Source organism: Brachypodium distachyon, chromosome 2, assembly GCF_000005505.3.
Source record: "Brachypodium distachyon strain Bd21 chromosome 2, Brachypodium_distachyon_v3.0, whole genome shotgun sequence".
NCBI lineage: Eukaryota > Viridiplantae > Streptophyta > Magnoliopsida > Poales > Poaceae > Brachypodium > Brachypodium distachyon.
Genome location: NC_016132.3, coordinates 39,665,307 through 39,687,909, shown reverse-complemented (window position 1 = coordinate 39,687,909; position 22,603 = coordinate 39,665,307). Strand labels below are relative to the sequence as shown.

The 22,603-nt window shown below is 43.7% G+C and overlaps 5 protein-coding genes and 1 long non-coding RNA gene across 6 annotated transcripts; 3 read left to right on the top strand and 3 right to left on the bottom strand.

Annotated features, from left to right (window-relative positions):
- Positions 1-718: 718 nt before the first annotated feature.
- LOC104583268 (avenin-3) lies at positions 719-1,618 on the top strand. Its single transcript, XM_014899123.2, has one exon. It carries the CDS (start codon positions 891-893, stop codon positions 1,446-1,448), a length of 558 nt encoding a protein of 185 aa, XP_014754609.1. The 5' UTR covers positions 719-890; the 3' UTR covers positions 1,449-1,618.
- Positions 1,619-2,469: 851 nt separating this feature from the next.
- LOC112270876 lies at positions 2,470-4,148 on the bottom strand. Its single transcript, XR_002963429.1, has 2 exons — positions 3,416-4,148; positions 2,470-2,740 (listed from the first exon to the last, which is right to left on the bottom strand). It is a non-coding gene; the product is annotated as an uncharacterized LOC112270876 (long non-coding RNA).
- Positions 4,149-5,463: 1,315 nt separating this feature from the next.
- LOC104582784 lies at positions 5,464-6,084 on the top strand. The gene has a single exon (XM_010233573.3). It carries the CDS (start codon positions 5,703-5,705, stop codon positions 5,910-5,912), a length of 210 nt encoding a protein of 69 aa, XP_010231875.1. The 5' UTR covers positions 5,464-5,702; the 3' UTR covers positions 5,913-6,084.
- Positions 6,085-6,200: 116 nt separating this feature from the next.
- Positions 6,201-9,810, top strand: LOC104582783 (avenin-like b10). Its single transcript, XM_024458837.1, has 3 exons — positions 6,201-8,235; positions 9,258-9,270; positions 9,399-9,810. The coding sequence occupies exons 1-3, from the start codon at positions 7,859-7,861 to the stop codon at positions 9,795-9,797; spliced, it is 789 nt and encodes a 262-aa protein (XP_024314605.1). The 5' UTR covers positions 6,201-7,858; the 3' UTR covers positions 9,798-9,810.
- Positions 9,811-12,150: 2,340 nt separating this feature from the next.
- Positions 12,151-14,752, bottom strand: LOC100839819. Its single transcript, XM_003569096.4, has 2 exons — positions 14,564-14,752; positions 12,151-13,014 (listed from the first exon to the last, which is right to left on the bottom strand). Exon 2 carries the CDS (start codon positions 13,004-13,006, stop codon positions 12,464-12,466), a length of 543 nt encoding a protein of 180 aa, XP_003569144.1. The 5' UTR covers positions 13,007-13,014; positions 14,564-14,752; the 3' UTR covers positions 12,151-12,463.
- A 346-nt stretch (positions 14,753-15,098) lies between these two features.
- Positions 15,099-19,062, bottom strand: LOC100839512 (ankyrin-1). The gene is made up of 13 exons (XM_003569095.4): positions 18,935-19,062; positions 18,782-18,844; positions 18,525-18,698; positions 18,230-18,364; positions 17,969-18,108; positions 17,555-17,641; positions 16,961-17,086; positions 16,482-16,634; positions 16,331-16,393; positions 16,108-16,209; positions 15,725-15,895; positions 15,547-15,626; positions 15,099-15,422 (listed from the first exon to the last, which is right to left on the bottom strand). Exons 1-13 carry the CDS (start codon positions 18,960-18,962, stop codon positions 15,353-15,355), a joined length of 1,392 nt encoding a protein of 463 aa, XP_003569143.1. The 5' UTR covers positions 18,963-19,062; the 3' UTR covers positions 15,099-15,352.
- Positions 19,063-22,603: the final 3,541 nt, after the last annotated feature.

The following is a 22,603-nucleotide window of genomic DNA, read 5'->3' as shown; positions in this document are numbered from 1 at the left end:
TTCATAGTGTACTTATTTTATATTTGTAGATATTATTACATTTTTCTTAAACTTGGTCAAACTTCAGTCTTGATATGTGTTAATAACTTGTATGATATTACAATCTTTTGGCCTTGTCAATCTGATATGTGTTAATAACTTGTACGCTGTTACAATTTTTTGGCCTTGCCAATCTGATATGTGTTAATAACTTGTACGACATTACAATCTTTTGGCCTTGCCAATCTGATATGTGTTAATACCTTGTACGATATTACAATATTTTGACGCGTAAAGGGAATTTGATGAGTCATGTCATTGCCGTATTAGTTCTTGATCATCATCTTATTATTGTTATTATTGTAGAACAATCCAAAGTTAGTTCAGAAAAAGAAAATGGAGTTGAGACTCCAGAACAATCCTTCACAAGCAAATACTTTCCCAATATGACTCACAAGATTACAAACTTAGCTCCACATAGTCTATGCTAATCTAGTTCATGCTAAACAACTTAGAACATTACAAATTTAGTTCTGCGAAAAGGATACGATCTTGATCAGCGTTCGACGTGTAAAGTGAATAAAATGAGTCATAGGGATCAAGTAAGCTCCAAGCTTCTTCCCTTGACAGTCTAATGAGATATGTACATGTTGCTTTGATGATCAATCCAAGATTAAACTTGTATCTAGTGGTACCTAACACAACATACCAAGTGTGATCAGTTTGATAAGCATCCAGCCACTTTACTTTTGAAGGAGGCAAATGCAAGCACATCTATCGGAAAGATGATGCCCCATGGCAGCTATAAATAGGGCTGCACCATGGATATCCTCCTACATCAATCATCCTTCACAAAACACAAAACACAACATCAAATTTAGTCCCAAGCAGCAGCCAAACACCAATCCGCCATGAAGACCTTTCTCATCCTCGCCCTCCTCGCCATCGTGGCGACCACCACCACTGCGCTGGTAGTCGACCCAGTCACTAGATCTTTTCAGCCGTCACAGGAACAATCATGCCAGCAGCCGCCACAACAACACCCCTTCCCGCCACAGCAACTGGACCAGTGTAGGGAGTATTTCCTGCAGCGGTGCAGCCCGACGGAGATGCAGACGACGTCAATCCTAGGACCGTGGCCTACAGTGCAGCAGAACAGGTGCCAGGTGAAGCAGCAACAATGCTGCCAACAGTTGTCCCAAATCGACGTGCAGTCCCGATGCCGGGCCATCCAGGACGTCGTGGATGCTATCGTCAAGCAGCAGCAGCAGCAGCAGCAGCAAGAACAGGGGCAGCAAGGTCAGATCCCTTCGCGCCGGTTCGGGGCCCAGTCACAGGAGTGCGGACAACAGGGTATCTTCTCGCCCCAGCTGCTAGCTCAGATACTACCGGCGATGTGCAATGTGTACCTCCCACCGTACTGCCGCGCCACCGCCGCTGATCAGCCATTCGGACCCGGTGGCTACTGATAAGACAAAGGGCTCTTGTAGTAGATAGATATGGATCACCGCTGTTTTAGTCGATGTAGCAGCAGTGACAAAAATAAAGGGTAATGCATGCATCGCCATGTGTGACACCCGCTGTACCCTTACTAGTTGTTGATGGAATAAAAGACAAACCGAGCTATTTGTCTGGATAATACAATGCATGTGCTTGCAAGTTCATCCCTAACTAACCCCAATCCCATGGATTAACTATCTGCATCGATCATTTGCATCAAGTTTTATCTTTGGTTTAAGAGGTAGGAATTGTTATCCAACAATCTTTTCCCACGAGAGGTAAGAAGGATGTTGCTTTGCTAATCTGAGATATGTTACTAACTTGTACAACATTACAGTTCCTTTACGTGTAAAGGGAATTTTATGCACCATATATGTCAGGATTTACCGATATCATTTATCTTACCAACTTGTTATACACCACTTCAAATTTTAGTTGAGAAAATAAGAACCCTTGACATGCATGTACAAGCTTACTAGTCTGATCCATTTTAACAACCCATAGAAGAGTACAAGCCTCAACGTCTTGTCAACCCATGAAAAGATGGCCATCTTCATCTTCCAAAGCAACACATTCAAGAAGTGTGATAAATGCATGCTAGCTAGCTCATCGACATTGTTGGACCAAGGACATACCATTGGACCCAAAAACAATATATCAAATAGACTTCCAGCACCACCGAAGCCTCCGTCACCGTGGCGTCATCTGGGATTGGCCTCAAATATCCCACGACAAGTCCCCACATGAACTCATCCTGGGCGAGCATGCAACAATCCCAGCTAGCACCGGCCTCCAATTAACCTGTCCAAGGTATCGCCCATGGATTAGGAACCAAGGAGATTCCACGACTAGTGGCGATCGGATTCCACTAAAAAATGTTGTGTTGCTGCACAAAATCTCCATCCCAATACAAAAAATGTTCTCTGTCTGAATAACGTGGCCATTGCTGAGCCTTTTTTTTTTTGAAAAGGAGGGAATACCCCCGGCCTCTGCATCAATCGATGCACACATCCATAATATTATTAAGTGAAGTATCGCAACAACATCCACAAGTACATTTCAAGAGTGCTCAAAAGAAAAACATAAAGACTGAAAAGATCATCCATTATCCAGCCTGCGCTCGGCGCGCCACCCAAACTGGCTGTAGAAAGCCCGTGCTACCGTCTCCATACGGCTGCACCCAAAATCCGTAAAATCCTTGGCCCCCGTCGGAAACTTTGGGGACCAAAGTACGGAGCCAGTACGCCGTCCGACATATCACCTGCAAAAAATTAAAAACAATGTCATTCCGACAATTCCAAATAGACCAACAAATCGCACAAGACCCAACAAGAATGAGCGATTTGAGAGATTTTTCCATCCCATGAAGCCAACGACCAAACGTATTCGAGATGCAAGTTGGTGGTGGTAGATTAAAAGTCACAAAGATAACTCTCCACACCAAGCGCGCCATAGGACAATCGAAAAAAAGGTGATGAATAGTTTCGTCTTGATCACAAAAGACACACTTTTTGCAACCATGCTAATTTCTTTTAGCCGAGTTATACTTAGCAAGTACAACCCGTCGGCAAAGGAGCCCGCAGCAACCATCTGTGCAACCGCAGGAGCCGTCCATTCCGCCGTCCTTGCAGCAACAGCAGCTAATCATCTCCATTCCTATGGCTGCAGATGTTGGTGTTGCCATCCCTACGGATGCAGGAATTAACGGTGTTGCGGGCACCTGGCCCAGATCGATGTGCAGTCCCGATGCGGCGCCATCTGGCGCGTCGCCCATGGGCCATGGCGTCGAGCTCACAACCGTCATGCAGCAGCAAGAACAACAACAGCTGGGGCAGGGCACTACTGTCATCCAGCCTCAACCACAGCATGTTCTGGAAACTATATAGTATGAAGCTTTCTCAGACCCTGGATGAGATGTGCAGGCTGCAGGAGGCACCTTGTTGCTGACGAGCAGCAGCAGCAGCTGAGCAAGTGCGAGGAGTTCTTCCGGCAGCAATGCATCCCGGCCCTGATACTGCCGGGGCCTGTCTTCAGTGAGTACGAGGAGAACCAGATCAAGTGTTGGAAGCAGCTGCAGCAGCAGTGCGATGCCATCTCCATCATCGACCTGCAGCTGGAGATCGATGGGGAAACAGCCATGGAAGGTTCAGCAGGTGTTCCAGCTCCTGCAGGCCATGTGCCAGGATCAACCCCGGCCGCCGCACTGCTTCTAAGTAGTACTAGTAATTAGGGAGCCTGTCTCTACCTATCTGAATAAAGAAACATCATCTGCTTTTGTCTTGTCAGTGCTGCGTGCACGCATGCACATTGATCTGAATGAATGAAGGAATGAACTCGCAAGTTCAGATGTTGTTTCCATACTAGACTTTGTTGTTTTATCACTAACTACAAAGTCTATAGAAAGCACTAGTAACACTAGCATTGAACCCTCAATTCTATAGAAACCACTAGTAACACTAGAAGAAACTATGTGAGCACGGTACGCCTAGTGTTGGTGAAGAACACATTTTTTGTTGGCAGAGAATCTTTTTGTGTCGCCACTAATAATCGACATGACATGTATATATCGATGGATGGATTGGATGTGGAAATGCAACAAAAGAACAAAAACAAAACATTATTATGTTTCTACTACACACAGTACAGGCAACTTTTGACCATCCACGCTAACCTACAAGCAGAGGCTTTCACTCAGATATATATAGCTTCCACAGCCAGACAGCAATAATTTGCTGATTTTTTTTTTCTATCCTGTGGAAATTTCCAACGAAAATTGTACTACCAAAAAGAATTCCAACCACCACTAGCAGCAGTTTTGTCATTCATAAACCCATAATCATTTTCTACAAGACAATAAGTACTGAATGCTCGCAGATTAATTAACACAAGAGATGATGGTCAGTTGTAGCTAGCTCAGATAGGAACTGTAGGCCGAGAGCAAAGGGACAAACAGACTGACGAAGCTAGCAACAGTGGCACTAGGCTACTCGTGTGTGCATGATTGTGTCATAAAAGGTCACACCCTTTTCATTTCTATATTGAATTGATACGCCATCATCTCTTGCAAGCAAGTGATCGAGTTGAATGGGTTAAGAGGAAGAAATCCCCATCGAGAGTGGATATATACGAGAGTATGTGTAATAAGATAGGCCTAACTGAACTTAATTAGTCTTAAGAGGAAGAAATCACTAATGTTCAGACAACATTTTGGAGAATTATCCCATGTATCTTATGGATCACACAACAGAAAAAAGGCATGCATGCATACATCTTGTGGATTTCATATGGTCCATTCATATCCACTATGTCCGTCGAATGGTTGCAGGGAAACGAGGCATCAAATCAGAAGAATTGTGTGTGGTCGAAGAAAGTAACAGGGACCAGCTAGCACACGCACACACACTGTTTGTGTCCTGGGTGTTTCATACTCATGCTCTGCTCTCCTTTCCATATGTGATTTCTCTTTTTGCTTGATGGAAAGCGAAACATGGAGACCTGAGACTGCCTGCCACTAACATCTTCTTTCTTGCTTGCTCTAGCTAGCTAAAGTTCACCAGTTAATTCAAAATTACTTACTTACTAGCAGCGGATTAATTACTACAGGTTAAATTAATTACAGTTACATCCCCCTAACTAGCCTGTTGATCAGAATCCAGAACACTCTAGCTATAGCTAGCTTGGTTAGAGAAGAAAAGAAAGGAGGCCGGTGGAGATGACATGACCAGCTAGCTGTAGGCTGTTGGGAGAGGGAGGAGTCACACAATAAGCATTTGCTTGCTTTGCTAAGTTGACCTCACCACTGTCTCTCACTCTCACTCACTGCTAGTATCTTTATTTGTTATGTCTGAACTCTAATGAAACGCCTAACAACTGCTCACTCTGCCTAAGCTAGTTACTTGATTCAAAACAAGTGAGAAAATAAAATGTTCTTCTTCCTTTTGTTTCTTTGTTATGATTAACAGTATGGGGACCGGCCGGGAGCAGTAGCTAGAAGAAGAACTAGTAGAGTTGGACTTGGCAAGAGGAAACGAGAAAGCGAAACGTGACCAACCCCAAACCCAACCGAATGGCAATGAAAGCCAACACCTTTCGTTTCAATTCCCCCCATCACTGATTCCTCCTCCTCCTCACACCATCCTCCTGTATCCTTAGCTCTCAACAACAACAAAGGAGAAGAAGCTCGTCGATCGTCGCCGTCGCCGGAGAAGAAGAGTAGGAAGGATATGTCTGACTGGGGGCCAGTTGTGATCGCGGTGGTTCTGTTCGTGCTGCTGTCGCCGGGGCTGCTGCTGCAGCTGCCGGGGAAGCACCATTTCGTGGAGTTCGGCAACATGCACACCAGCGCCATGGCCATCCTCGTCCACGCCATCATCTACTTCGCGCTCATCGCCCTCTTCGTCATCGTCATCGGAGTACACATCACAACTGACTGATCGAGCTCGAGCTACCTCCCCATATTAGGACTTAAGCAGAGCACCTTCTTCCCTGCTCTTTCTTTCTTTCTGCCTGCCTGCTCTCTGTCCTTATTGCTACTACTACTATGTATAGCTGCTGCTTGACTAATAAAGCTGTTTAATTAATTATGGACCATATTAGCATGCATGATCCAAGATTTCACTCCAATGGCATGCATGTGTATTCTAATTAATTGAAACCCTGCTTCTTTGCAAAAGGAGCATCACTTTTTTTTTTCAGCATGCAAACCTTCCCTTTCTGATTTTCTGACAGACATTCAGATATAGTAGTAGCTGCCTAAAACTATGCAGCATATATAGTTCTCAATAAAAATGAATAAATCTTCAGCCTAGTGTAGGATGCTTGGTCTCACATCCATTGATCCATCATGTCATGATCGATTAATTGATCAAGTTGACAGGATGGTAGAATTAGATTGTCCATCCACAACCACTACAACCGTACGTACCAGATAGCTTTAAAGAGCGTCCATGCTTGCTGCTCTGAAAATCTGGCTATTAAAAATAGGAGCTACTACCTCCGTTTTTTTTATACACGGAGTATAAGAAAAGGTCATAAATTTGTCCTGAGTCAAAACTTTCAAATCCGACCAAGTTTGTAGAGAAAACTACCAACATCTATAACTCTAAATTACTTTTGTTAAATCTGTCATTATATATATTTTCGTAGTATACTCGTTCGATATTGTAGTCCTTAGTAGATGTTTCGACTTGTTCAAACTTGAACAAGTTTGACTTAGGACAAAGCTAGAATTTTTTTTATATTTAGGAACGTGGGGAGTACTATTTACTTAGTGATTCATTTTCACTTATTGGTTCAATTTCATTCATGCTTGTCAAAGTGTGCATTAATTTCAATAAAGAAAAAGAAAAGGTTTGTATGCTAGCTAGCTGATCCACTCTCAAAACAAAAATTAGTAGGCATTCATCATCATCTCTTGATCCTTAAATTCTTCCGGAGATGACGACATCAAAGATAATTCCTGGTTGATGGAGATATAAGAAGAGAGAAGCAAATAAATTAAGCCATATACACATGCACGAGTGGTATGTAATCTTAAAACATAGATAAACGACTCTTGTTTCTAGTAAGCACGGCTGCCCCTACCTACAATCTACGGAGTACATTGTTATTTTCAAGCTAGGGAAAGAAATTCCATGTCTCAACGTGGACCTTTTGCACATTTAAAGGAAAGTAAATGTGGAAAAGGTCCACGTTGAGACATGGATGACTTTATTTTTCTAGCTTGCAAATAGCAGTCGATTGTAGGTAGGGGCGTGTCTTTTTTAACACAAAATTGACCCTTTTTATAAGTTCAGCCAGAATAACGATAGTCAAAAAATTCAACTAATTTTGACCCTTGGCTCAGTGCCAAGGGTTGAAATTGTATAGATAACACTCTTTGGCATGCCTTTCCTGGCCTTTATTTTCACCTGAGCATCATCACTCACAAGTCACAAGCACGCCGGTTGGTGGATCAACTTCATTGGTGCTTATATCTTGATACTGTTGTAATCACCCATCTCACTAATGAATCCTGAAATACCATCACTGGCTACTAGGGGCTTCAATAGGAAGAATTATGGAAAACAAACGTGCAATCTCGATCCGTGTTTGACATGTAAAGGCAAATAAAATGACTCATATATAGATCAAGTACGACGAAGCGGTTTGTTGGCATGTGCTGCAAAGCTACTTTGATGATCGAAAACCCAAGAATACACTCTTGTAGCTAGTGCCACCTAACACAAGATACCAAGCGATCAAGATTGAGAAGCATCCAAACCACTTTTAGGATAAAGATGAAACGATGATGCCATGCCATGGACCTTAAAATAGGGCCACACCATGTCCCTACTCCATCAATCATATCATTCACACAGACTCAAACAAACAATCCACCATGAAGACCTTCCTCATCCTCGCCCTCCTCGCTGTCATGGCGACCACCGCTATCGCCACTATTGCGCGGCAGAAGGACCCATGCAAGGAGTTCTTCCTGCAGCAGCAGTGCAACCCGAAGAAGAAGATGCTGCAGCAGGGCAGCTGCCAGGTGATGCAGCAGCAGTGCTGCCAGGATCTTGCCCAGATCGACGTTGCGTCCCGGTGCCAGGCCATCTGGCAGTACGTGCACTCCATCATCGGCACGCAGCAGCAGCAGCAACTGGAGCAGAAACAACAACAGCCGTGGGACGCTACACAGCTCGCTCGCACCCTGCAGGCGATGTGCAACGAAGTGAACATCCCACCCTACTGCATCCAAGAAGAGCTCTTGTTTTAGTTACTTAGATAGGTGGATCACCGGTGGTTTAGTCGATGGATCGATCGATTAGCGCGCGGTGAAAATTAAAGTGTCATGGAATAACTATATATTGTCCGGCTGGAATAATAATTGTCCTTGTAATTTCCTTAACATATCAAGGGTGGAAATGGCTTCTTGTAGCTTTGTTCATGACATAATAATCATGTTGAAATTCTCTGAGAATTTTTCTGTTAACGAGATTGCCAGATGTCTGTCTATTAGTCTTTAATTCTTACCTAGACTAAGTTACTCCATTATAAATCAAACAATGATTTTCTCGCTTGAGATAGTAAACAAATTATCTCGCCGCACATATTGCATACTTGCATGTGCATATGTTCCATATATCATTCACAGCCATCTCAGTTCCAACAACTTGCGAAAACAATCTTTGTATGTATTGATGTCAAAAAATAATAATCTTTGTATCGTCTTCAACAAGAAATCCGATGTTATATCAGAATAACTTGCAGGGCATTACACTTAGTACAGCAAAAGAGTGGAATCCAGAGCAACCATTCACATGTAAAAGCTTTACTAATCTGATATTTATTAGTAACTTGTACACCACTACAATCCTTCACATGTAAAGAGAATTTGATGAGTCATGTCAAGCTCTAATAATGCCATTTGTCTTCCCAATTTGTTATACGGATTACAGAGTACAACATTACAAAGTTAGTTCAGAAAAAGAAATGGAGTCCAGAACAACCATTTGCATGTGAAGCTTTACCAATCTTTTCGTGCTAAACATCTTAACAGCTCACACAAGATTACAAACTTAAGTTGATTTACGCCTAACAACCTTCACAAGGTTACAAACTCAGGATAAATGTTGAAATTGCATCACTAGGGAAACTCATGCATGCTTCAACAGGAAGATTTTAGGAAAAGCGTGTAATCATGATCAATGTTTGACACGTAAAGCAAATAAGACGAATCATAGAGAGATAAAGTACCAAGCATCTTTTCCCCTTAATAGTCTGATGATATGGTGCAGCAAAGCTACTTTGGTGAATAAAATCCAAGGTTACACCTGAAGCTAGTTGTACCTAACACAAGAAACCAAGAGATCGGTTTGAGAAGCATCCAAACAAATTTAGGAAAGATGAAAAGATAATGATGACACATACCATGACACATACCTACAAATGGCAATCATCCTTCACATAAATACAAACAGAAACATCAAGCGCTCCGAGCAGTATCCGGCACCAATCCCACCATGAAGACCTTTCTCATCCTCTCCCTCCTCACCATCGCCGTGGCAACCACCGCCACCGGGCAGCTGGAGCTGACCAAGTGCGAAGAGTTTCTCCTGCAGCGGTGCACCCCGGCGACATCATACCAGGGCAGCTGCCAGGCGTTGCAGGATCGGTGCTGCCAGCAGCTGGCCGTGGTCGTGCCCTGGCAGTGCGGCGCCATTGCGGACGCCGTGCACCGCGTCATCATGCATCAGCGGGAGCAGAAGCAGCAGCCATGGGATGGTAAACAGCTAACTCAGACCCTGAAGACCATCTGCAACGTGGAGTGCGAATAAACAGGATCAAGCTCCTGTGTTACTTGCTTAGATCGGGTGGATCATCCGTATATAGTCGACAGGATGCAATGGTAAATATAGTTTGTCATGAATGTATCTTGTGTGCATGTTTGTGAACACCCCACCTTTTTTTTTTTGCGAAGAAGGAGATTTCATTGATCAAGGAAGAGATACATCAGGAACATCCGCAAGAGGATTGCTCCCAAACCAGTAAGCAGTCCGCTGGCTAGACCTGGCAAAGTTAGCTAGGTCATGACTATCACAATTTTGAGATCTATGAATTTTAACGAAACTAATCTCCCTCGGTGAGGCCACAAGACGTCGGGTCTCCAAAACAAGGCTGCTATAGCGGGAACGGTCGGTACTGCTGGACTGGATTAGGGAAATCACCTGAACACTGTCAACCTCAATCACAATTGGTAGCTGAGTACTTTGCAAAGCAATGGCCAGCCCCTCCATGCAGGCTGCTAACTCTGCTTCCAAGGCATCTCAGCAATGAGGCAAGGATCCTATCGCAGAGAAAAGGACTGCACCCGTGTTGTCTCGGAGAATCATTCCAGCTCCAGCCATCCTTGTTTCCTGGACGAAGCTTCCATCCGTGTTGAGTTTTACCTAGCCCTCAATCGGGGGCTTCCATGGTAATGGCTCCTGGACAACACGTGGGGCTCGTCGTAGGCTTACCGGAAAGACAACCTGCTTCCCTTTGCATAGATCCATGGATGGGGACTGTTTAATGGCAATTAGAGAGTCCACATAGCTCTGCAGAAACCACTGCGATGCAGCGACCGCCGGCGGAATTTTCCCATGTGTTAGCTCATTATGCACATACCAGACACGCCACATGAGCATGAGGATCATGATGCGCTGGACGGGAGACGATCGATCAAGCATCTGGAATAACCAGTCAGGCTGAGCACCTTCAGCAAGGGAGACCGCCGGCAAGTTCCAACATTCAGACATGGCAGTCTAAAGTTGACGCACACGGAAACAGGTGCAGAGGCAGTGGAACGCATCCTCATCCCCGTGGCCACAGATAGTGCAGGTGCCTAAAATCTCCAGCTTGCGCTTCTTCTTATTAACTTGTGTAGCAAGGCTATCAGTTGCCACCTTCCATGCAAAAATGCAAACCTTCTGCGGCACAACACACTTCCAGATAAGCTCCCACCCGGGATGCGACCGTCCGGATGCGAACTCGTCGCCATATCATTGCCCTCCTGACTCTGAAGCTGCAAACCAAGTTTATAGGCACTACGAACAGAGAAAATGCCCGACTTTTCCATGTTCCAAGCTTGAAAATCCTCCTCCACACGAACCGCCGGTCTGATTTTCAGGATTGCATGCACGTCCACCGGCAGGAACCAGCGTTCTAGTTCATCCACCTTCCAGGTGCCCACTTCAGTGAGGAAATCATCGACCCAACGCATACGGCAGAGACCTTGGGCGCCGATTAGTTTCAGGTGCAACTCTCTCGGGATCCAATTGTCACGCCAAACTCTGATCTTGGTGCCACGTCCAACACGCCAAATGATGCCATGTTTCAAGAGATCCAGCCCATAGCTAATAGCCTGCCATGTCGATGAGGCATTCCCTGTGAACACCCCACCTGTTACTATAAGGCTGTTGAAACATGGAAATAAAAGACAGTGAAATCGAGTTGTTGTCTGAATAACATTGCTTGCTTGTGAGTGTTGCGTGTGCTTCATGTGTCATCTAAACATGAAGGAATGCTTGTGAAATTTGGACCGAATTGAAGAATTTTCCCTATATATGACTCCTCTTAATTAATGGTTAAACTAGCTTGCCGAACGGTGCGATTCTGGCATCGCTGTTTTTGACAACTTTTGTCACGCAAAATCTTGTATCCTTTTCAATATGAAAGACAACACAAACTTAGCCCACCAAAAGAAAGTATTCCAGAACCACCTTTCACATGTAAAATCTTTACTGCTCTGATTTATGTCAGCAGCTTGCAGCTTGTACGCCACTACACATGTTTGATGAGTCATGTCAAGCTCTAATACTGGCATTTATCTTACCAACTTGTTGTTATACAACATTACAAAGTTAGTTCAAAAAGAATGGAGTTCACAACAACCATTCACATGTGAAGCTTTACTAATCTTATCATGTAACAGCCCACACAAGATTACAAACTTGCTTTCACAGAACCATGCCTAACAACTTACACAAGGCTACAAAGTCAGTTCCATAAGATAAGTCTTGACATGTAAAGCGAACAACCATTCAAACGTAGATTATGAAAGTTTATCAACAATCATCACAGCAGTAACACTAGAGATGATTTTTTATCCCACAAAGGAATCAAGGCATGGCAGAAAACAAAGACAAGGGAGGCATTGAAGAATGGGTACAATTAATCCCCGGAACACAACTTTGCAGGACGCAGCAGTTTGATTAACTACCACTCATCAGAACACATCGATTTTGCAGCCACAGTTCATGTTTCGTTTGGCAGCTGAATGTATGTAATATGGAACTCCTAATTAAATTCAAGGATCCCCAGCCTTGCCTAGACCGGTGCAACCCCTTTACCAAAATTTACAAAGGTGTTTCAGGTCTCACAAAAAAAATCCTGGTTATTCAATCATCCCGACAAAAGCAAAATCGTGTGCCCACACTCACTCCGACTCAGCAAAGTTGCCGCACTACTGATCAGCTTTCACGTGGCCACTCTGCCTTGCCATGCGGACGCACGCCTTGAATCTCTTGACTGCTTCGGCACACTTGAGCGGATCTTCCACGTTGCTCTTGTAGCACTCCAGGCAGCCTGCTCTCTCGTCGGTGCATGGCACAGGGTTCTGGTAAGGCAGCTTGAACTCCTTGTCGTGCAGCTCCTTGGCTCTCTTGCTGAGTTCTTGGCGCACCCCTGCCTCCTCCTTCTGCAACTTCTCTAGCACATTCTCACTCTCTGCCAAGACGGCACGTATGGCTTCCACTTCCTGGATTGCAGGTGGGGGCGGTGGAGGAGCAGGGGTTACTGGTAGATACATGGGAGGTGGCAGTGGCCACCCAGGAGCAGGGCTACCCTTTGGTTCACTCGGAAGTTCCCTGCCATTGTCCTGAGTCTCTTCTTGTAGTGGTGTGACTTTCTTCGGCTTTGGTTTCCTGAACTTCCTTTTCACCTTCTCATCATCACGAGCGAGTTGGTCAATCAACTTGGTGCTTATTTGGATTGTGTAATCACCCATGGCAGACACTGAAATAGCATCACCAGGAAATTTAGGCTTTCAACAGCAAGATTTAAGGAGGTTATCATGAATGTTCAATGGAATAAATAGCTGGGGTCTATACTAAATGGTGTATTAACGACATGAGGGCACAAGTCTAGACTCTAGAGCACACAATGCTTCCAGTTAGAAATTTGAAGATCATATGCGTGATAAATAACAGAACTAAAAAACAAATTGGATGCTAACACTGAATTATACAGTAACGACATGTAGGGCACCAGCAATTGTAGAACACATATAATAATTTCCAGTTAGAAGGTTAAGGATCTATTAGCATGGTCTATCATTTTGTTTCGAAGATTTTGCATCCAAATAGATAAATAAGCATGTGCAGATTAATACTAAGTACTACTCCCTCCGTTCCATAATTCTTGTCTCAAATTTGCCTAAATATGGATGTATCTATTCCTAAAAAGCGTCTAGATACATGTAATATTTCAACAAGAATTATGGAACGGAGGAAGTACTAGACTACGTAAGGGCAAGGAAACAAAAGACTGGAATCAATAGATTAAGGGGAGGATCAGACCTAGCGTGGAGCAATTCAAAGGATTAAGAGAAGGGTCAGATCTAGCGTGAAGCAATTCAAAAGATTGGAAAACAAACTTGACTCATTTTAGTATTATTATTACTCCACTATGCAAGGACAAGGCAGCAAACAATATCTGCAACAAATTGGATGGATTGATGGTGATGGAGTGAAGAGGAAGAAACATCTGGATGAATTTAAAACTCAGAGCAATGTCGCCTTCAAAAGAAGAAGAGCTCACCACACGTGCCCACTGGCGGAGAAGGGATACCAGATCTGGCAGGCTGTGAAGAAGAGGCACTAGCCTTTGCTTGTGGTCTTTCTTATCCATATTATTGGGGAGGGGTCTCTAGAAATTTTATAGACGACCTACCTAGTCAGGCTGAGCACGTATCGTTGGGTGCAAATCCAAATTCGATCGATTTCCTCATATTTTTAGCTTGAGCGGTATGTATTTAGTAATTCCACCTGAAGTGTAGAGTGACATCTTTCATCAAAATCCTACCTTTGCTCCATCTATATATACTTGTTTGCATACACGCCAGTTGTTAAAACTATGTGGGTAAACAATTTCTCCTCGAAACTCTATAGAAATAAACAGAAATCCTACAGCTAATTTAGCCGCACGGACAATTCGGTTTGTAATCTTATGGAAATCGATACAAGCACACATTTGAACAAAGCAATCGAAGGGCAAACTAAATTAGAGATGCGATCAGGGGGTCCAATTCGGGCAGTCTGTATGTCTGCACAAGAAAAGGCATCATCATCTACAGCAGTCGGCGTACATCAACCCTTCCCTCCTAAATTAGGTCAATCCCAAAATCCCATCCGAGCAAAATCAGTGCAAAATCTGACTAGGGACGGGGTGGATGCACGCGCGGCTCGACAGGCAGAGAAATCAGCCTGAGACCCATCTTGGAGAAGAGGGATCTTGGATCGTTGGCAGTAAAGGAGAGCACGGAGCTAGGGCTTGGCTTCCTTACCGAGGAGGAGGAGGAGACGGCGATGCCGATGTGTGCGATCCGGTGAAGGGGAGGAGAGCGCCTCGATCCGCCTAGTACAAGGGACAGCTGCTCGGCGGCGCGTGCTCCTCCGGTGACCCAAGCCAACGCGACTGGATCGTGAGAGGAGGAAGAAGATGGGGAGGAGGCAGCCTTGTCTCTTTCTTGTTTAATCCCTTGGGGATTTTTTCTTCATTATTATTTTCCCGCACTTCTTTTTTCTTCATTTATTATTTTTGGGACGGAAAAATATTTCCTTTTTTTACCAACATTTTCAAGTTTCGTTCTCCGCAGTACTACCTATGTTCCATAATTCTTGTCGAAATATTACATGTATCTAGACACTTTAAGAATAAATACATCGATTTTTAGGCAAATTTGAAACAAGAATTATGAAACGGAGGGGGTACGTTTTATCGTATCCAGGACACTCTATGTAATGTAATGTAATGACTCGTCGAAAATCATAAAATGTTGTTGTAATGACTCGTCTAAAATCATAAAAGCGATGTCGGTGACTAGGACATGGACGGCAAACTCCATGCTGATTTCGCATAACATTCTTGCTCCAATTTTGAGAAAACAGCTATGACTGGGCAGGCCATGAAAACAATACAACCAGAAAGAATATTAAGTACATTTGTGACTTCACAAGAATCATCAAACTTGAGACTTAAAACTACAGCAGCAGCAGCACTTGTGGAGCTATATATAAAACCCAGCCAAATTACTTCCTAATCAAATCTGCAAACAACACCACAAACTCAATTCTCATTGTGTTGGATTTGTTGTTGTTGGATTGTCCGTGCCATGCAGCTTCCTCCCCTCATCCACCGCCTCCCTGTCATTGTCAAAATCAACAAACACATGAAATTTCCATAAAACGACAGCAAACAATATCTGATGCATAATGCCAATTCCATAAAACAACAGCAAACAATAACTAATCTATTTCTTTTTACTACCTGAACGCGCTCACGAGCTCTTTGTTCTCCGGGTCAAGCGTCACCCCCTCATAGAAAGCATTCGCGGCTTCGTGGAACCTCTGTCAAAGTTACATGCCAAAGGAAGATAAATAGGGTTGTAAGGAGTGAATCTCCAGTTGATGCATTATTATATACTGTCTCTCAGAGTGTGACAAACCTGTAGCAGGCGCAACGCTGCGCCTTCCCTGAAACAAGCTTTCGCCCAGTCTGGCCTCAATTCCCGGCATGCTCTCGCATCCTCCAGGGCGCGCTCACCTTGGCCTGCCCGCAGCCAACACAGGCTTCTGTTTGAAAGCAACACCGCATCATTTGGATCAAACTCGATTGCCTGAAATGCAGTTTCATCCCCAATGTGACGATTCTCTTAAGATATATAATTCGGTAAACTTATGGCACTTGATAAATGAAGCCTGACTTGGTTGGGAGCACGTCAATGCTCAGTTGTCAATCCAACTTACGGCTATAGTTCTAGATTTTGTTTCTCTACCTTATGTCAATGCTCAGATGCTGCTGTTTTCAAGGAGGACAATTGATTATTACCTGCGAATATGCATCAACTGCTTCTAGGTAGTCTTTTCTTCTGAAGGCATCATCACCTCTTGATTTGGCTTCCAAGGATCTCTTTTTTGCCTCGGGTGAAACCTGTATGTCAATTCAAGTGATGCCAAAATTGCGCAATCCAGACCAACAGTTGGATTGTCGAGTCTACTATTATTTAAATTAGTCGCCTTGGCTCTCATCATAAGTAGTGATTATGACGCACCTCAATGGGCTGTGAACTCTGTAAACTGGCTGCCTTATCAAATGTACCTTCTTTTAATTGCGCCTGTATAATGTACAGAGAATTTATAATGTAATAAGAGGTTCCATGAACCTACAAGGATATAAAACGGTCAGGAGATTCAAGTGGTCACCTTTTCCTCAGCCATCTTTGACAATGAGTATTCTACTATTCCATCAACAGTCCAATTCGAAACACCTGGGATCGGAGAGGTCAACGGTAAAAGATGTTCTACAACTTCAAGGTTATTCCTTAATGCAGCAACCTGTATTGGCTTCAGTCCATCCTTTATAAGAAAAAAAAAAGAAAGGAAACGATGAAGAAAAGTTAGCTTCACTTGGCTGTATGACAAACATGCAGTGTCCATTGAAATGTGATTATGCAGGATAGCGCTGTTGCTTCAAATAATTAGTAACATGAAAAGAAAACTTTCAGTTGAAATGAATTATTAAAAAAAAAACATGTGACTTCTGGTTTGCATAAAAAGCGGGCTAAAAACTGCTGTACAGTCCAGCTAAAATGCAATGCAGAGTCATGATGATTATACACATGGTAATATGAAGAAAAATAAATAAAGTAAGTTATATGCAGTGTTCAGACATGGTCGCTTACATCATCAGAGGTATTTGGGTCACCTCCAGCTTGAAGCAAACATTTGATTATGTCCATATTCCCACTATCTGCAGCAATATGCAATGGGGTTGCTCCACCAGCAATGACATTGGGGTTTGCACCTGCCTATTTTACAAATCATCAAGTTAATTATTGAGTAACTGATGCTGGGCATATAAAACATACTTCCTCCGTTTCATAATTCGTGTCGAAATCTTACATGTATCTAGACGCTTTTTAAGAATAGATACATCCATTTTTGGGCAAATTTGAGACAAGAATTATGGAACGGAAGGAGTATTAGACAACATAGAACAATTACATTCTGTATTAGATCAATCCAGGAACAGAAACAAAATAGTAAATATAGAATATTTTCCTCGAACTTTATATGCTTTTGTACACACTACACATACATTATGACTTGCATTGAAGTAATAAATCTATGCTTTATTTGTGTGTATGTTTGTCAGATTCCCAAGGCCCAAACCACACTGTCTGAAGGAAACAGCGCATCCAGTAACCAAAATACATCAAGGTGACGAAAATGAACCAAAGCAAGCAACCCTTAACTCATCCAATTAGATCATGTACCTGGATTAGAACCTCCAAACATGGGAGGGAACCAGCAGCTACAGCAGACAACAGCGACGTGATACCATCAGCAGTTTCAGTGTTTGGCTGCAGCAACAAGGTTTGGAAGAAGAACTAGTTTGAGTACAATAGTTAAGGAAATCACACCTGCCTAAGTTCAACTCATAAACATTAATTCAGAAAAACAATTCATGCTACAGGTGTTTGCTTCTCCTCTCTCCTAGATATATAAATCACGGAGTAAATGATTGTTCGAATCTCAAAGAAGATGCTGAAGATGATATGACAGCATGTTTAGTTTAGTTTAACAACAGCAAGCCTATCCTCCATTACATGTTCAAAGACATTTGCAGTTTGGTATTAAAATCACCACATAGTCGGGAGTATTGCACCCAACAACTGAAATCCTGCTACCTTAGCATTGTGTTGGAGCAGAAGTTTGACAGCGTCTTCTTGTCCATGACCAGCAGCCCAAACAAGGGGTGTACCAGCGTCGCTTTCAGATTCGACATCGACTCCCTTGTCGAGAAAAAGCTTCATAAGGTCTACATTTCCTGCATCAACAAAACGAAACGCCAACTTTGTTCAGATAGTCCTTCCACTTTCAACGCAAAGAACAACCGAGCAGCGTTGCAAGTCGGTAATTGTCGCTGCATGGGGTAATCGTCGTTTTACCTATCCCAGCAGCATGATGCAGAGCTGTGGCTCCCATGCTGCTAGACGCCACAGAAGGATCGGCTCCGTGCTTGAGCAGGTACTTGACGGTCTCGAGGCGGCCCTGCCGCGCGGCATGGATGAGCGGAGTCTCACCTGGAAAATCGATTCGGATACAATCACCTCCATAAACAAGCATTGACTAAAATTGCATTCAAAACATTGTGAATCAGAAACAACATAAAGAGCAAGTAATAAGTAAGCATCAGAAGCAGCAGCAAGGGGTTGGTTGGTTAGCTAGGGTATGGATGGTTACCATCGTCGTCCTTGGGGTCGACGGGGAGGCCGAGCTGGTTGACGAGGAAGGCGCAGACATCGGTCTGCCCTTCCCGTGCGGCGAAGTGCAGCGCCGTGCGCTTGTTGGCGTCGCAGACTGCGGCGGCCACGGCGGCCGCGCCTTTCCCCTCCTCGTCGAGCGCCACGCCATGCTCTGCGCCCCCAAGAAGAAGCAGAAGCAAGTGAGGAAAGCTTAATGGAACAGAAAGGGGGGAAACCAGGGTTGGAGCAACATACTCCTGAGGGATCCGAGGTCGCCGGTGCACGCGGCCTCGAGGAAAGCTTGCACCTTGCTCCGAGCTGCAGCCACCAAAATCGAATCGAGATCAACTTACCTGGCAGAGAGAGAGACGGTAAGGGAATTGAGATGGGCGGAATTGGTGAGCGTACCTGAGAGGGCGGCGGCGGCGTCGGCCATGGGAAGCCGGAGGCGGAGAAGACGGGGTGAAGGGTTCTAGAAGGTTCCGGAGGTCGGCGGCGGCGTTCAGAAACCTATAGTAGTCTGGAGAAGTACACTGGAGTTGGGTGTCTCTGCAAGCTTTATGAGGCCCATCTTGATTTTGGCCCACTTACCATTCTGCCATAATAATGCTAAATTTTGTACGGACTATATAAGTACAGTATATGATTTTCTGAATTTTGTTCAAACTGAAACTGAATTCTGGAATAAAGGATTATGGTGACCTTTTTTTTTCACTCTGATTTCTTATTAACAGAAAGGATTTTGCATTGAACACAGATTACTGATGCTTACAAGATTGAGTGCCGTTGTGTACAGTTCAAAAATATGTAAGACACACGTGGGGATTTTTCATTGGCGAGGATAACTTCAGCACAAAGTTCTACAAGAGATTTGATAGCGTTGTTGTCAATTTTGCCACCATGTCCAAACAAGAAATCGGACCACCCTGTCCACTTTGACTCATGCCAACCAAATACGAATTTGGTTCAACCCAGATACAACGTAACGGCCGAATTAATGTATCTCTCACATTATCACTTTTATTGAATCTCCAAAGTAAGTATCTAGGACAACAAAAGTTGGAGCCAGTGACCAGAATCTGCTTTGAATACTATGATCATTTTGCTTTCCTCCAATATTTCAGATAGACTGAAGCTGGATGGAGACGAAAACAGATTTGAATTCATATCACACTCACTTTGACATCCAAATTAAGTCGGAGCTCGGTATATATATAGGTCTTCTCTATGTATGTATCTGTTGTTTTAGCTCGGTTTCATGAATAACAAAAATAGTGAGAGCATGGGATATATATGTGTTGAGAAAACCATTCAGGAACAGTGAAGGGAGAAGGCTTCGTGTGAAGTGTATTCACATCAAAAGGATGGTGAGAAGTTGATCAATGAGTGAGTAGTAATTAAACGGCAATTGAAATTGCAATCAGGTTAATCTTGAATGATCAGAGTCAAGAGAAGAACTTAACATGCATGCTAAAGAGGTGAAAATATTGGGAGGGGATCCAGATGGGTGGAGATAAACATTTACCTTCTGTGCTAGCATTTTCTGCACCATCATAAGCATGGGCATTAATTAAGCAAGGCATTCATGAGTTATTTGTCGTTTCTTTATTATGTGAGAATTGTTTGACCAGTAATCCAACATTCCAACTTGCATACAAGTGAAGATAAAAATGGTTTAATGATGAAAGATTGCTGAATGAGTAGCAAAGAAATCTATGACTCCACTCATTATCCTGAGTGACTTTCCAATGTTGTTATCTAGGATAACAAAAGTTTGAGCCGGTAACCATAATCTGCTTTGAACATTATGATCCTTTTGTTTGCCTCCAATATTTCAGATACTGCTCAGGCCACCGCCTGCCGGTCGCCAACTTCTGAAACTCAACAATTACATCTAGATCCATGATCTCGGCCTGTGTCAGCATCTGGAGCTGCATCGGTTCACGGCAGATCTTCCTCATCCTAAACCGCCGGTGGGGCGTCCTTAATGACCCCCATCCCGGACGACCAATCAGCCTTCTTCGCCTCACGATTGCTGCTCGCCCAAGGATCACTGCCCAATCAACTCAGACTCGGACCCGGGAAGCTCCTCGCCTTCTCCACCCTCTTCTCCTTCGATCCAAGCACATCCCCGGTCGGCAATGGCTGCATTGATGGATCTGACTTTTCATTGTTAGTATCTAAGACAACAAAAGTTGGAGCCAGTAACCATAATATGTTTTGAACATTATGATCCTTTTGTTTTCCTCCAATATTTCACACACACTCGACTTTTTTTTTGTGGGTCATATCACATCACACTCACTTTGACATCCAAAGACGGGGTTCGGTATATATATAGGTCTTCTATCTACGTATATGTATCTATTCTTTTAGCTCGTTTTCCTGGAAAACGAAAATAGTGTGAGCGTGGGATATATATGTTGTGAGAAACCATTCAGGAACTATTTATCTCGTGAGCATTCTACTTGCATGTTTAGTTTCCAAGCTCTTGCCCCACCAAATAACAACAAGGAGAAAGATACGTGTGAAGTGTATTAATATTGAAAGTAGCCTGCTGTAATGTGTATAAACAGACATGAATATACCTTGATGCATCAAGTCATAACTAAAATGTAGTATTAGCAGTTGTAGCTCTTTCTGGAAAATGATCAGATTCATATGGATGACAGTGACCTGCGAGGGGATTTTGCATTCTTGTGTAACCTTGCAATGCATAAAAACCAGATGAACAGGAGGTTACTCTCACGGACCAGGGTGACTCCATCTCCTGGCGATGGACCGCACCTGGTGTTTATTCGGCGGCGGCAGCATACCGGGCTCAGTTCCTGGGCTCTTCTCCTCCGTTCTCTGTGGACAAGATTTGGAAGTCACGGGCGGAGCCCAAGTGCAGATTCTTCGCGTGGACTTTGGCCCATGGCAAAATCCTCACCGCGGATAACCTGGCTCTTCGAGAATGGGCTCACAACCATGTATGCCAGCTATGTAGAATCCATCCCGAGAGTATTCTTCACCTCTGTCGCAATTGCATTTTCACCAAGGAGGTCCGGGACCTTATTCAGCTTTGGAGCCGCTCCACCCGACCCCCCGACATCCCTACCCTTTCCTTCAATGAACACTGGGAGTCTCACCTGAGCGGCCTCCCCAAGATGGAGAAAAGAAAATGCAGTGGCCGGCTAATCTATACTTGGTGGGGTATTTGAAGGAGCGAAACAGAAGAGTTTTTAGAGGCAAGGCATTGTCGGCCCTTGAGGTTGCCCACTGGATCTGGGAGGAGATTACTGTTAGGGAACATGCTTGCTCCACCGATCCTGGAGATTAGTCCCTTTTGTAGGAGTTTTTCCTTGTCTTTTTACTCCTCCCTCCCTTTTCGGAAACCTTCCTGAAGCACCTAAGCACAAGCAGAGGTTCCCTTGTACAGTTTCTCTTCATCTAATCGAATGACGGAAATCGACCATCTTTGCCCTCAAAAAAAAGAGAGGAAGAAAGATGGAAAGTGGCAGCAATGTTCCAACCTCATCCCTTGTCACTTCGATGATCTCTTGCTTCATCTAGACTAGCATCCAGCCCTGTAATCAGAAACTTTAAATACATACTGTGCTGGGCCGAGAGTTAACACATGAACAAGGTAAGGATGACAATAATAATACCTTTGCGGCACCAGAAAGCAAGTCTCTGACAATAAGAACTTTCTTTCTTCTTCCATTCATCACTTACAGAAAAGTTCCCAAATATCCTGCCAAGAAACAGTAAGATAATTTCAAGCAGAAAAGTTGCCCTGATTCTGCTCTGTTCTACATACATTGGAATTTTCGCACTAGCTTGGTAGTAGATCATCTCCTCTTTGGGGTATTGCATTGATCTAGTAAACCACAACTAAATTATTGAGACAAGTGATCTGCATCAGAAGCTGAATCCTAACCATGGGCAGATAGAATTGTCCTGGATCACCTCGACGAAAATATTTGCTGTCGTAATTATCTAACCCACTTAATTCTAAGAGAAATACAAATTTGATCATATGCATACGTTCATGTGTCAAACTAGACAAAGCCGAAGCCCGCCTTCTTCTCTATG

Bases quoted from the DNA above. Each gene is read 5' to 3' on its own strand.
- LOC100839819 (XM_003569096.4), bottom strand. From the start codon at position 13,006: ATGGGTGATTACACAATCCAAATAAGCACCAAGTTGATTGACCAACTC.
- LOC104582784 (XM_010233573.3), top strand. From the start codon at position 5,703: ATGTCTGACTGGGGGCCAGTTGTGATCGCGGTGGTTCTGTTCGTGCTG.
- LOC104582783 (XM_024458837.1), top strand. From the start codon at position 7,859: ATGAAGACCTTCCTCATCCTCGCCCTCCTCGCTGTCATGGCGACCACC.
- LOC104583268 (XM_014899123.2), top strand. From the start codon at position 891: ATGAAGACCTTTCTCATCCTCGCCCTCCTCGCCATCGTGGCGACCACC.
- LOC100839512 (XM_003569095.4), bottom strand. From the start codon at position 18,962: ATGGCCGACGCCGCCGCCGCCCTCTCAG. The intron at 18,699-18,781 runs GTATGTTGCTCC...TTGGGGGCGCAG, and splicing joins CGACCTCGGATCCCTCAGGA to AGCATGGCGTGGCGCTCGAC. The intron at 17,087-17,554 runs GTACATGATCTA...TTTGTAAAATAG, and splicing joins GTTTGGAGGTTCTAATCCAG to GCAGGTGCAAACCCCAATGT.